The sequence below is a fragment of the Nyctereutes procyonoides genome, unplaced genomic scaffold, assembly GCF_905146905.1.
Source record: "Nyctereutes procyonoides isolate TBG_1078 unplaced genomic scaffold, NYPRO_anot_genome, whole genome shotgun sequence".
Taxonomy (NCBI): Eukaryota; Metazoa; Chordata; class Mammalia; order Carnivora; family Canidae; genus Nyctereutes; species Nyctereutes procyonoides.
In genome coordinates this window covers 2,893,488-2,907,476 of record NW_026575122.1, presented here as the reverse complement: position 1 = coordinate 2,907,476, position 13,989 = coordinate 2,893,488, and the positions used below count along the sequence as shown (strand labels likewise).

At 42.8% G+C, this 13,989-nt stretch overlaps 1 protein-coding gene across 3 annotated transcripts; it reads left to right on the top strand.

Annotated features, from left to right (window-relative positions):
* MSMO1 (methylsterol monooxygenase 1) lies at window positions 1-13,582 on the top strand. Of its 3 annotated transcripts, none has more exons than XM_055336392.1 (6): window positions 1-77; window positions 4,926-5,211; window positions 8,640-8,788; window positions 10,009-10,135; window positions 10,838-10,992; window positions 12,557-13,582. In XM_055336392.1, exons 2-6 carry the CDS (start codon window positions 4,957-4,959, stop codon window positions 12,750-12,752), a joined length of 882 nt encoding a protein of 293 aa, XP_055192367.1. In that variant the 5' UTR covers window positions 1-77; window positions 4,926-4,956; the 3' UTR covers window positions 12,753-13,582. The 3 variants fall into 3 exon arrangements, with proteins under 3 accessions (XP_055192367.1, XP_055192368.1, XP_055192366.1); XM_055336393.1 differs by lacking the exon at window positions 1-77 and adding an exon at window positions 994-2,872; XM_055336391.1 differs by lacking the exon at window positions 1-77 and adding an exon at window positions 995-2,865.
* Window positions 13,583-13,989: the final 407 nt, after the last annotated feature.

Below are 13,989 nucleotides of genomic sequence, written 5' to 3'. Positions count from 1 at the left end.
CCTGGCCCCGCCCCCGGCGCGCAGAGGCACCTGGCGGCGGCCGAAGCCCGCGGCTCGCGTTCCCGCCGCTCGGCCAGGTGAGGGCCCGGGACGGAGGCTGCGGGCCGGGGCGCCCGAGCTCGCCGGGCGGGGGGCGGCGCTGGGGCGCGCGGCTTGGCCTGCGGGAGCGTCGGGGTCTCGGGGCCGGCGGCGGGCGTGCGGAGGGCGTCTGGGGCGAGGCCCCTGCGGGGTGAATAGGAGTTGGGGCGGGCGGCGCGGCGGCCGGGGAGGGCCGGGCGGTGGCCTGGGACGTGCGCTCGGGCCGCGGGCAGTGGGGGCTCGGGGGGCGGAGGCGGCCCGGCGCACCCCCGCGCATCCCGGCGCACCCCCGCGCATCCCCGCGCATCCCCGCGCATCCCCGCGCATCCCCGCGCATCCCGAGGCCGGGCCCCGGTCCCGGGCGGCGCCCCCTGGGGACGTGCTGCAGGACGCGGCCTGGCTGCCCTGCCTAGTGCCTCCTGTGGTCGCCCCGGTCCCGGGGGCAGGCTGAGCCGCTGGGCAGGCCCGGAGGAGGAGGAGGGGCCCCGTGCACCCCGGGCTCCGCGGGAGGAGGGAGCAGGCGCCGGGCCTCGCGCGAGCCTGGGAGAAGGGAAGGGAGGGGTCCCTCCGCCCCGCGAGGCCTGCGTGTGGCTCCGGTTCGTGCGGCGGAGGGGGCCGCCTCCCCTCCCCGTGTGGGGCGGGCGGGCGGGCGGGCGGGCTCCGGCAGGGAGGCCCATGAAGCCCAGCGTCTGCAAGCGGGTGCAGGCGTGAAGGCTGAAGGGGGGCGGCAGGGACAGGGCCGACCCGGAACATCGCCCTGCAAGGTGATGTTCACTCAGCAGGGGATGGTGCAGTTGGGCAGGTTAGAGGTCACAGAAGGTAGAGTCGGAGCGCTGCGGGGCAGGTGCAGGGCTCTGCGGGCGCGGAGGAGCCTGGCCGACGAGGTTGCGGGTGGAGCCCCAGCCCGTCAGAGCCTGAGCCTGGGAGGGGATGGGGGGGGCAGCCCACCTTAAAACAGGAAGCGGGCCGGTCCCTGGGCCCTCCGGGACAGAAGAAAGGCAGGCACTGGGGATCCGGCCTCCATTGCCAGGCCGTCCTTCCTCAAAAGCAGTAGCACGGACCTACTCATCAGCCGGTGCTGTCTTCGTTCTCCTCTCCTGCTGGAGTCTTTGCGTCTGATGGGCCCTCCACTCACAACACTCCCTGTTCCTCCCCCCGCCCCCCATTGTAGGCCTTTCATCAGATCCCCCTTACGCTCCAGGTCTCCGCTTAGATGGCATCTTTCTTTTTATGTGTGTGTGTTTAAAGATCTTATTTATTTGTTCGTGAGAGACAGAGACACAGGCAGGGGGAGAGGCAAACTCCCTGCAGAAAGCCGGATGGGGGACTCGATCCCGGGACCCCAGGGTCACGCCCTGAGCTGAAGGCAGATGCTCAACCGCCGAGCCACCCAGCCACCGAGGCATCCGGAGATGGCATCTTTCTCCAAGGACTTCCCTGGCCCTCTGTTCGGGCACTCTCGATTTCCAGCCTGTTACTGTTCTTATCACCCAACTTTGTGATAGCCTAGTTATTGCTGTATGTTCCTCATCAGAGTTCATGTCTTGCAGTCAGGGGTGAGGGCGGCAGCTGGCACAGGAGCTGCACATAGTGAGTACATGTGAATCCCAAGAACCAAGGGAGGAGAGTATTTTAGGCTTCAAAGTGGTCAGATCAACCCTAAAGAGTGTTGGGTTTGGCAGCTAGGAGATCCTCGGTGATCGTGTAGTAGAACAAATTCACTGCAGTGACAAAAAGAGGAAGCAGGTTGTAACAGCTGGAGAGTAAATGGGAAATGTGAAAATGAAGACGGCCTGAATAGAATACCTTTCGGGAGCCTTGGGAAAGCTGTAGGAATTACTCCTTTCTTACTGTAATATTTATTGTGTTACTTTATTATTTCTGGATTACAGTAGAGCATAAGGGGTGAGCACACAGGCTCCTCCATTTAGTGTTTTTGTAAGTGGGGTTAGGAAAGTTGTTTATTCTTTCTAAACCTCAGTTTTTCATTCGTAAAATAGAGATAATAAAATTACCTACCTCATGAAGGTGCGGTAAGGATTAAAGTGGTTAATGTAGAGAGAGCATGCAGCAGGTAAAACTGTAAGATATTTGAAGTGTACATTGTGGTGGTTTAATATATGTATACATGATGAAACGATTCCCCACCGTCTATTACTTACTATTGTTTTCCTGTACGTTTTGCAGATGATACAACAGGCTCTGAGAGGTTGTATAACTTGCTGCAGGTCACACAGCTAGTTAGGGGTTGGTTCAGCAGTGAGCTCATGAAAAATGAGGATTAGAATGACTTTTACCTTGCAAGTTAGGAGATTGAAGATACCTTGGTGTGGATGGGACCTCGATTGCAAGTCGTTGAGTGAGTTGTGAGGGTGAGAGCAAGACAAGGGAGGCTCTTTGTTGATTTCTCCCTAGAGAGAGGAGTTGGTTCAAAGGAAAAGAAGAGGGACAGGGGCTTGGGGAAGAAGGGACACAGGTTAGGAAAAGTTTTCACTAGAAATGAAGACTTGAGGATGTTTTTAAACTTGAGGGGATGGACTTCAGTAGAGGGAAAGACGAAAGATGAGAAAGGGTAAGTGATGGGCAAGTTCTCAGGTAGGATAAGAACAGAAGACTAGTCCGTGTCCGGGAGCGTGAGTGGGAAATGCTGACGTTGGGACGGCACCGCCTGTAATGTGGCCTCCCTAGTAGAAGTCCGTGGAGGACGCGTAGGACCTAAAATAAGGATGTGAACTGAAGTCAGAGACCCGAGGAAGGCAGCTTCCCGCTATCCTCCGTGAGGAACGGGTAAGAGGTCGGTATGGGAAGTGGGCCATCTTAAGCGCTATTAAGAGTGCTTCTGAGCCTTAAAATAATTTTGTTTTCAAAGTAGTCCATCATAATTTGTAAATTAGGAACAACAGTGAACATTTTTAGGAAAGTGACATTGTTTATAAACTTTTCTGATCTGGTGACCTGTCATGCTTATTTATTATATAGGTAAAGCATACTCATGACAAAATTATAATTGTAAGAAGGTATAAAATGGAAAGTACAGATTTTCTCCTCTCCTCCATGACCCCCCCCCCACACACACACACTGGATGCTCACATATGCAATGCACGCATCTTCTTCCCCTTAATCTCTTTTCCCTAAAGGTCATCACTCTAAAGTGTTCCTTACATACATGTCCTCTGTGTGTGTGTGTCTGTCTGTCCGTAGGCATGAAAGTGCACAAATGTACGACCTTTTCACAAAAATACGAGAGGGGGCACCTTGTTATGTGTATTATTGTGCAGCTTGCTCTTTGGTTTAACATCTTGTCTTGGACGTCTTTCTGCCCCAGAGTATATACAGTTTCCTGTTCTTCTTCTTCTTTTTTTTTTTTTTTTTTTTAAGATTTTATTTATTTATTCATGAGAGACACACACAGAGAGAGAGAGAGGCAGAGGGAGAAGCAGGCTCCATGCAGGGAGCCCGATGTGGGACTCGATCCAGGGTCACCAGGATCATGCCCTGGGCCAAAGGCAGACGCTCAACCACGGAGCCACCCAGGCGTCCCAGTTTCCTGTTCTTTTAAGTGTCTGTGTAATCGTCTATGGAAGGACTTAGGGTTTACTTAACTCCTTTCTTGTTGGTGGACTTCGGTCTGTTGTTTTCTCCTTGTTTTTTGCTGCTATGCAAAATATGCTTAGCATATGCTAAGCAATGTTTCCTTCAGTCTCAGGGTGCCTGAGTGAGAAAATTGCTGGGTCAAAGGGTATATTTATTTTGAATTGTGGCACATATTGTGAATTTTTCTACAAAGGCCTGCTAATCCCTCCATCAACAGTGTATAATGATGCCTGTTTCTCCAAATTGTTGCCCTTAGCAATTCTAGGTCCCAAACACTGAAACTTTTAAAGATTTTTGTTTCGGGGTGTATTTCTTTATTTGAGTCGAACTGAGCTGCTTATTTTTCTAGTGAACATTTGTATTATATTTATTTTTCCATGAACCCCTTGGGAATGGTCTTTGTCATTTTTCTGTTGGATTTTTAGTCTTTTCCCAAAGCATACTTTGCAGCCTTTTGTCTTACGTGTTGGAAATATTTTTTCCAGTTTGTCATTTGATCTTTGACTTTATTTATAATTGTCTGTTCCCCAATCAGAAGTATTTTTTTGTGTGTGTAGTCTTATTTGGCAAACTTTTATAGGTTTTTTTTTTTTTTTTTTTTTTTTTTGGTTTTGAGTGACACTGGAACTCCTCTATTACTAATTTAAATTACAAGTTTTCCCATGTAGCCCACATTGAGAAGTCTCTTTAAAGATAGTCTGAAATTCTTTGTTTACTGTTCTTTAGATCCCTCTCTTGAAAGTTAACGTGGCTTTTATTTTGTAGAGATATTTATTTATATATATATATATAGAGAGAGAGCTCGGGTGTGAGAGAGAGCACGCACACTCAGGAGCCTACATGCCCTTGAAATGAGGGGGAGTAGTGGAGGGGAGAGTGCAGGAGAGGGATGGGGAAAGAATCTCAAACAGACTTTGCCCTGCGGGTAGAGGGCAGAGGCCAGGTTGGATCTCCTGACTTGAGCCAAAACCAAGAGGCTGGTGTTTAACTCACTGACCCACACAGGTGCCCCAGCATGCAGCTTTTCAGTCAGTGCCTACACATAACCATGGTGATGACATCACCTCCCGTAGACTTTTTTTTTTTTAAATCACACGTTTAGGACCTGAGAATTGGTACTTTAGTATTAGTTGTTTTAAAAATTATCAGAAGATGAATTTTTAAAAAATTATTTTCTTCGGATTTTATTGTTTGGCTGGCTTGCTTACTTATTTATTTATTTGTTTATTTATTTATTTATTTGCTTTTACAGAATTCTAAGGCTTTCTGCAGAGATTTGAAAAATGGCAACAAATGAAAGTATCAGCATCTTTAGTTCAGCATCCTTGGCTGTGGAGTATGTAGATTCACTTTTACCTGAGAACCCTCTACAAGAACCATTTAAAAATGCTTGGAACTATATGTTGAATAATTATACAAAGTTCCAGATTGCAACATGGGGATCCTTGATAGTTCACGAAGTTCTTTATTTCTTGTTCTGTTTACCTGGATTTTTGTTTCAATTTATACCTTTCATGAAAAGGTACAAAATTCAAAAGGTGAGTGTGATGGACTTGGAGTGGAATGTTATCATTCATCTTGAATATTTTAAAAGTAAATATAACTTCGTTTTGAGAGAACCTACATTAGGGCTGTTCAGTAGAAATACAAAGAAGGATCATTTTCTTATAAAATACATAAAAAGATATAAAGAAATAGGGAAATTAATTTTAATATTATGTTTTATTTAACACAATAAATCAAAACTATTATCATTTCAACAAGTAATCAGAATTTAGAAGTACCTAATGAAATACTTAATGTTCATATCTCACAATGTCTCTGAAATCGGGTGTAACTCTAAGCAGCCAGTGGGGGGGGGGGGGGAAGAAATCGAGTGTGTATTTTACATTAATTTTAGCCCATCTCAATTTAGACTAGCCATATTTAAAGTGTTCAGTAGCCACATATTTCTAGTTCCTGCCACATTGGACAGTACAGCCCTAGATCATTGATAATATTTCAAGAATAATTTAATTTCGCTTTCAGTAGATGCAACATTTATCTAATAGAGGTTTATAAGTTTCAATCTTTAAACCAGCGGGAAAGAGAAGCTAGAGATTTGTAGGTAATTGGCAACTCATTCCAACCCCTGATGTCTCAGCCACTTAAGTGTATGTTTAATATTATAAGATCTTGATCAGGGCTATTGAAAGTATATATTACTTAAATATATGCTGGGGGTCCTGCAGGATTCATGTTATCCCAAGTGAGGAAGCCCTGATGCTCTGAGCTTCTAGGTATTTGCTTCGGTGCACTAAATTCCCTAAGATTGCCTCTGTGCGTGACAACGTGTTGAGATAGACACAGTGCCTCTTCTCATCTTAGGCACGGGGCAAGTGGTGAGCTCTGCCCGTGTGTAGACTGGAGCTCGACGGGGTGCCTAGACCGGAATCTGGACTAGCTTACTGGAGACGATTTATCAGCGCTTGGCAAACTCTAAGGTGCTATAGTAGTGTCTAATAGTTGCTGTTTACTCTTCACAAAAGTCACGCCAAACTCAGACTCAGAGGTGCATGGTCTTGGTAGAAAGTGGACACTTGGAGGGCATTCATCGGGCGGTTGGCCTCGTGCATGTCCTCTCCCGTCCGTCTGTTGGCCCGTTGCCTCTCCCAGGGAATCTCACATTGGGTGCTGACTCACGTGCTCTCATGGATTCTCTCTGGGGATAGTGCAGGGGTCAGGCCACTCGACTCTAAGCCAAAGGGGGGAGGAAATAAAAAGGGACATGTCCAAAGAGGAGTATCCTGTCGCCCTAAATTAAGGACAGAAGTTTCGAAATGCTTTGTGTAACGGGGCCTGCTTTTAAAGGCAGAGTTCAGTTTGGATGTCTGAGTTCTCACGTGTGTTGGGGCGATTCTGGCTCCAGTGTGTCGCCCCTGCATTTGCTTATAGAGCTGATTCGTGGTGTGTCTGGCCAGGCCTGAGTGTCTTTGACCTCCCGCCCTCTGCCGTTCTCTCGCCGGTCAGAGGTGGTAACTTTTACAGAGCCAGGAAGACCTTTTTAAGTCAGGGTTTTTATGCATGACTTTCAGCTTTGGCAAAAGACAGTACACGTAGTTGTCTAGTTGGTCGCAGGTAGTTGTCTATCAACAGAAATAGAAAGCCTGGGTAGTGTGGTTTCACATTGCCTTGTCGTCTTTGAGTTTCACGACCCTTAAAATCCCTGCTTTGAGCTTTTTTGTTAGGAACATGAATTGTGATGGTAAATCAGTATGAGTGTTTCATTGTTCACTGTCTTCTAAACTAATTTGTGTAGACTTTAAACAGTGAAATATGTGGTTTTGTAGTTAGAATTGATTGATTTCTGTGTTAATTTCTACAGCTAAATGGTTATCAGAATCAAGCTATGATATTAGGTCTGCTAAGCACAGTTTCTAGGCAGAAATTGCCCAAGCTAGACTATTTTATCCTCAGTCACAGACTGGAGGTTTGAGTAGTGAGGTCAGGTAATCTCAGAGAAGAGATAGCCAACGACAAATTATCTTGCCTAATTCCCTCTTTTACTGTTGAGGAGACTGAGTTGTGAGTATCACAGAGCTAGAAAACTAGTAAGTGAAGGCCCTGTGATTGGAGACTTACTTATGCTCTAGATTGGTTATCAATTGAATGCTTTTTCCTTTTTTTTGGGGGGGGGGGACAACAAAAAAGAAAAGTTTAAAGTCCTAGACTTAAGTTAGTCTAGGAGACCTAGATTTGAGTTAGTCCTGGTTCTAATAACTACCTATTTGTGATCTGGACAAGGTAGTCGACCTCTGTGGGCTTCTGCTGATGAGCAGTAGTTTCCATACTTTGGGATACTGTGGTCTAGTTAAGAGTTTCACCAGTAGTTGTCTGAATGTTTAAGTAAGGTCATTTAAAACAAAGCAATAACTATTATTTATTATCACCATCTGTTTGTAAAACCAAAAGTACTTTTTCTTATCAAATTGCAGCCTTTTAAAGATTTTGTTTGAGCGCGAGCAAGCATGCATGCACACGTGAGAAGGGGGAAGAGCAGAGGGAGAGGGAGAAGCAGACTGAGCAGGGAGCCTGGTGGGGATCGCCTTGTGGGGCTGGATCCCAGGACCCCGGGATCATGATCTGAGCTGAAGGTGGACACTTAACCAACTCAACTCGTCCCTAACTGCAGCCTTTTATTTTATTATTATTATTATTTTTTTTGCAGCCCTTGAAAATTGAATAAATTGAGTTGTTTTTATATGGCTTGCTATGCAAGTTGATACCCCGTTGAGGGTTTTTTGCACGTTTACTACATTGATCTTACTTTTCTTGTTCTGACTTTCATCTCTGAATGTCGTTATCTGTGGGCAGTAGCTCTTCATTTTTGGGGAAACACTGGACACATTTCTGAAGTTCTTGCAGCTCAGAGAGTTTGTAATTCTGCTATCGTATGTGAACCAAAATATGCTTGTTTCTGGGAATGAGCACCGCAGAGCGGCTGGCAGCACCGATTTCCCTGTGTGACCAAGCCTTCCGGTGCTACGTGGACGGCTGCTGCGGCAGTCGGGAGAACTCCCCTGTCCTCGTGCTGTGCCACTTTTCCTCTCTGAAATTCCTGGGTGACAGAAGAGAATCATCCGTGGGCAGCACGGACTGGACAGTTACTCTTTAGTGTTTCTTTGGTTTGTTTGCGACCATTACACCTGGGTTTGTGCATTATCAGTTTCTTCTCCTATTCAGACTAGTGATCATAGTTGTCAAGAGTCTAGAAGGGGAGGAGGCTGTCATTCGTGGGCCTCAGTTACTACTGCAACATAGTAACCATAATACGGAATTCACATCATAAGATTAACTAAATAACATAAAATTAAGGTCACTTAGAAACATTACAGAAACAGTCAGGAATTTACTCTAAGATTCAAGTCAAACACTTGATAGCAGAGGCTAATAATAAATATTGTGATTTTTTTTTTTTTCTCCATAGGATAAACCAGAAACCTGGGAAAACCAATGGAAATGTTTTAAAGTACTTCTCTTTAATCACTTTTGTATCCAGCTTCCTTTGATCTGTGGAACTTATTATTTTACAGAGTATTTTAATATACCTTATGATTGGGAAAGAATGCCAAGATGGTATGTAGATAAACATTTGATTTTGATACCCAGTTTTGGTTTATGATCTAGTTGAAATATCCGTCATGTTTATCTTCCTTCTTCATTTGTTTGTTCTAAACTTTAAAAGTAAATAAAATGTAGGAACGTCAACTAGAGCAGAAACTTAAAAAATGTTCCCATTTTTCTTTCTATATATATATTTAAAAAAAAAAAGATTTATTTATTTTTTCATGAGAGACACTGAGAGAGAGGCAGAGACACAGGCAGAGGGAGGAGCAGGCTCCATGCAGGGACCCCGACGTGGGACTCGATCCCGGGACCCCAGGATCACACCCTGGGCTAAATGAAGGCAGATGCTCAGCCACTGAGCCACCCGGGCTGCCCATTCTTTCTATGTTTTAATGTAATATTTTATTAGAAGTGATTTCTTACATCAGAAGTTTCATTAGCATCCTTTATACGGTTTTATACAGATAAGCACACTTCTATCAAAACTGTATTACATTTTAAGTCTAAATGAGTAAAAAGAAGAGAGTAATGATGAGGTTTATAAGAATTGTGTCCGTATAGACAGAAGTGTAGATTACGTGAGCACTAGTAGTATTCAGCTGTCTGCTCCTGACATAACCCAAATATAGCTAGACCAACATATAGGTTTATGCTTATTCTTTGTAATATATGTAATATAAGAGTTTTTGTGTATGTGTTCATTTGTATATAAAATATATCTTGCCCATTGCACCTCTGTCCCTCTCTCTCGTGGAAAAAAGTGATGATTTTACTATTGATAATCTCTGCTCAAGTCTTTCATCAAATTACTCTTTTCCTAGAAGTTTTGGATTTTGTTTCTTAACTTCGATTTTAAACATGTGAAATTTTTTTCAGTTTTGTTTTTTTCTGAGTTGGCTCCACTCCCAACATGGGGCTCAAACTCATGACCCTGAGGTAAAGAGTTGCATGTCCACCTACTGAGCAATCCAGGTGCCCCATACATGTGAGTTTTTTAAAAACAAATTAGGATTGGAATAGTGGTCAATCTCTAACCCTTCTTGAGGTGGTATTATATAGCCACCTTGTACGTAGCAATTTTGAGTTTAGTGATCAGTGTATCCAGTTAGGTCAAGCTGGTTAGTGGGTATTTGGTTTCATGTAATTCCTCAAGCAGTGATCCCAAGTAAAAGTTCAGATTGTTTAAGTAAACATTACTTTATACTCATTACAGTATTGTCATCTTAAAGGTATATGCTTTTGGCAAGATGCTTTGGCTGTGCGGTGATTGAGGACACCTGGCACTATTTCCTGCATAGGCTCTTGCATCACAAAAGAATCTATAAATATATCCATAAAGTTCATCATGAGTTTCAGGTATGTTAGAATTATTTTTAATACTTTTTTTCTATTAGAGGCTAAATGCTTTTTAAAAATCTGAGGTCGTAAAAAAAAATGGTCAGTGATGTTTGTATGTCTTTCTGGCATGAACGTGTTAACATAACACACACACACATGTACACATATAGCCAGTTCTATAAATCTTGAAGAAAAGTGCTATATGAAATAGTTCTGCCTCTCATCTTTGGGGCCAGACCATTATCCTGCTGGTACGTGGCAGATTTATAAAACTATATGCATAAATAAGTTAGAATATATGTATTTATTATGGTTCTCCAAGCAAAATTAATAGGAGATACACAGATTATTTTAAGGAACTGGCTTATGTGCGTGTGGGGCCTGGCAAGTCTGAAACGCATAGGGCGGACCACAGGCTGGACATTCGAGCAGGGTTTCTATACTGCACTGGAGAGAATTCTTTCTTCCTCAGGAAACCTCGGTCTTGGCTTTTAAGGCCTTCAGCTGGTTGGATAAAGCCCACTTGCATTATGGAGGGTCATCTCCTTGACTCAAAGTCCACTGATTTAAATATTGGTCACATTTACAAAATACCTTCACAGCAGTGTCCAGACTGACGTCTGACCAACCAAACAGTTGGGCATCTAGCAAAATAGCCTAGCCAAGCTGACGCGTAAAGTTAACAGTCATAATATATTAAGGAATTTGTATCTATTTTAGGCTCCATTTGGAATGGAAGCTGAATATGCACATCCTTTGGAAACTCTGATTCTTGGAACTGGGTTTTTCATTGGAATCATGCTTTTATGTGATCATGTCATTCTCCTTTGGGCATGGGTGACCATTCGTTTGATAGAAACTATTGATGTCCATAGGTGAGTTATGGTCTCTATCAGGTATATCAAAGTATAAAATATCTTTGTTTCCATGGTCATAAGACGATCTTTATTTCTAAGCAGACTAATAGGACAGAATAATTTTGTCAGTATCATAATCTTTGTAAGAGAGCAAAAGAGTTTTCAGTGTTGTGATCAGCATTTCTCCAGGGACTCATGAGGCTGAGCATCTGTGTGTGCTCATTGACCAACATATTTTTGTCTTCTTTGAATGACTCTCTTATATCCTTTGCCCATTTTTCTGTTAGGTTATATGTCTCATAACCTTTTGGTTCATGTTGCCTTTGTTTATTACATTTGTTTAAACATTTTCTCCCCATCTGTCATTGGCATTTTAACTCTCGGTGGTCCTTTGTAGTACTCGAGTTTTTAATTTCCATGTGGCAAAATCTGTCGGGCAAAAAAAAAAAAAAAAAAAAAAAAGAACTGTCAGGTATTCTCTTTCTGGGTTTTGGGTTTCATGTCTCACTTAGGCCTTCCTGAAACATTGTTCAAATGGAAATATTTTTGTGGTTTTTCTTAAAAATGTAGTTAAATACCATAATTCAGGACCAACACAACACTTTTTTTTTTTTTTTTTTAATGAACCCAAACCTAACTCTTACTTGAGAATGATACTGAAACACAGCCCTCACTGAGTATTCCTGGTTCCTTCCCAACAGAGATGAAAACACTGCTTGTAACATGTGCATGTTTCACGTGCTTCCTTCTTGTTGGTGGGAAGCTATTTCGTGGTAAATTATTTCTTTTTGCTGCCTTTTAAAATGCCTAATACCCTAATTTCTCACTGTTTCATGATTATTATATATTCATTGCATTTCGACTTGGGACTTCATTGCATTACCTGTGAAAGCAGAATATCAAATTCTAAGAATTATTTTTAAATCACAAAGGTAGCAAAATTAACACCTGCAGTCCTAGGCAGGGGATATTCTTCTGCAGGTAAGTTGTAAAAGCTGTCTACTTCCCTCATGTCCTTCCGCTGGTCCCTTCAGCTCCTGAGGAAAGAAGAGGGCGGGTGATTCAGAGCTGTACAGTTATGGCTGTCAGCTTCTAGATTTGATATTGGAAATAAGGGAAGATCCTCTAAAAAGAGTTGCTACTTAGTGATTCGCAGATTCAACCTTCTTGGTGCTTGATACTCGTTTCGTTCAACCTTTCCCAAAGGACATCATGGGCATACTGTTACGGGCATTCCGAACTGTGGTGAGAAAGCTCCTCTAAAACGAAAAGAAAAATAATTCTTGAAATTCTGTGTCTAAAGATTGATTACTGTAAACACCCTCTGTTTCATCCCCAGTTGTATAATAATTAAGTTCTATAGATTTTTCAAGGTTTTTATTTTAATCTCTTAAAACGGTTTCTAGAATATGTACCATTCTTGTGTGTGTTTTTTGGCTTATGTAAATACGTCAGAAATAAAGGGACTTAGGTAAAGTGGAATGTTACTTGAATTGGTTAACAGGCATGTTGCTACCAATGGAATCGTCAGTTGTTTGAAGTCTGTTCATTTCCTTAACAATCTTCCTCATTTTCATTTCAGTGGCTATGACATTCCCCTGAACCCTTTGAATCTGATCCCTTTCTATGCTGGTTCTCGGCATCATGATTTCCACCACATGAACTTCATCGGAAACTATGCTTCCACATTTACATGGTGGGATAGAATTTTTGGAACAGACTCTCAATTTACTGCCTATAATGAAAAGATGAAGAAGATTGAGAAAAAGATGCAATAAATATCTCCTCTCCACCATCCTGAAAGCACACACCTCCCTGAATTGGAGCAAATAGCTAATAACCTTGCTTCTGCGGAGCAGAAATAAACCTGTGTCTTGGCTGCTAAGTGATACAAAGAACATTAACAACCTTTAATTATCTTCCTAGCGGGAACTTTTTCTACTTTACATAAAAGTTCTGTATGTGTAGAAATAAGTAAATCTATAACGAAGTATGATTTTCGTGAGGAGGTTGTTAAGGCCGTGTTGTAACCTTACAGAAAGGTTCTAAGTAATGGAAGAAGTATCAGTCTGTCTTTCCCCGGTAACACCAGAGGCCTGAAGCTAAGATGGGTCTTTAAAATCTTGTAAATATATAGTGGCCATTTCAGTATCTCTTAGCAGGGTGTTGGCCTCATATTGAACTTTAAACATTTTCTAGGATTTGCCTAAACATCCCAAGTATCATGGGTCGAACCGTATGGATCGACAGTGAGAGTGAGGTGGCCAAATCCGGAATAGCCCGCCCCAAGAACTTCCACTCTGGTCCTGAGCTGACTGGTTTGGGGTGATTCTCCTCCTTTGAGAAGCCCTTTCGGATGGCAATGTGCTACTGGTATCTATAAATCGAGGCGTTTCCGAATTGTCATAAATGGGATATTTTAGTCTAAAGGTTTTCGGGTTACTTGAATTTTTTTTAAAAAAAAAATTAGCTTTATTTCTGCTATTTACCCTTTCATTTTTGTATATCAAGTTTTCATTATACTTAAAACTGTATCTTGAAACATTGTGAACTGACTTGCTGTATTTGCACTTTGAACAATTGAAATAAATGTGATTTTTTTGTCTGATTATCTGGTTTCTGATTTTGCACATCAGTAGTGATTTTTTTTATATATATCTTATTCTTATAAGGAAAAGTACAGAAGTAATTAAATCACTAAGTTTTGTAATAAAAGGGATAATTCTGCTTTTTAAAAAAGTGCATTTGCCTAACTTTTTTGGCAGTTTCAACATGTATTTATCAGGCAGTGATTGTGGGGAATTCCGCTGAGAGCTCTTTTTTTGTGGTTAGATGTGTGCTTGCTGTACAGATGGGAGAATAGAGGAAGCTGGACTCGAGGACTGGCTGGCTCCAGGGTATCTGGATTCCAGCTCAAAGAGTTGATAATCCCAACCTAGGGTTCGGTTCGGTAGTACCAAACTGTAATTTATAGTATGGAGCCATTTTCTCGTTTCTTCTTTTGAAAACACAGTG

Bases quoted from the DNA above. Each gene is read 5' to 3' on its own strand.
- MSMO1 (XM_055336392.1), top strand. From the start codon at position 4,957: ATGGCAACAAATGAAAGTATCAGCATCTTTAGTTCAGCATCCTTGGCT. The intron at 8,789-10,008 runs GTATGTAGATAA...GTCATCTTAAAG, and splicing joins TGGGAAAGAATGCCAAGATG to GTATATGCTTTTGGCAAGAT. The intron at 10,136-10,837 runs GTATGTTAGAAT...TATCTATTTTAG, and splicing joins AAGTTCATCATGAGTTTCAG to GCTCCATTTGGAATGGAAGC.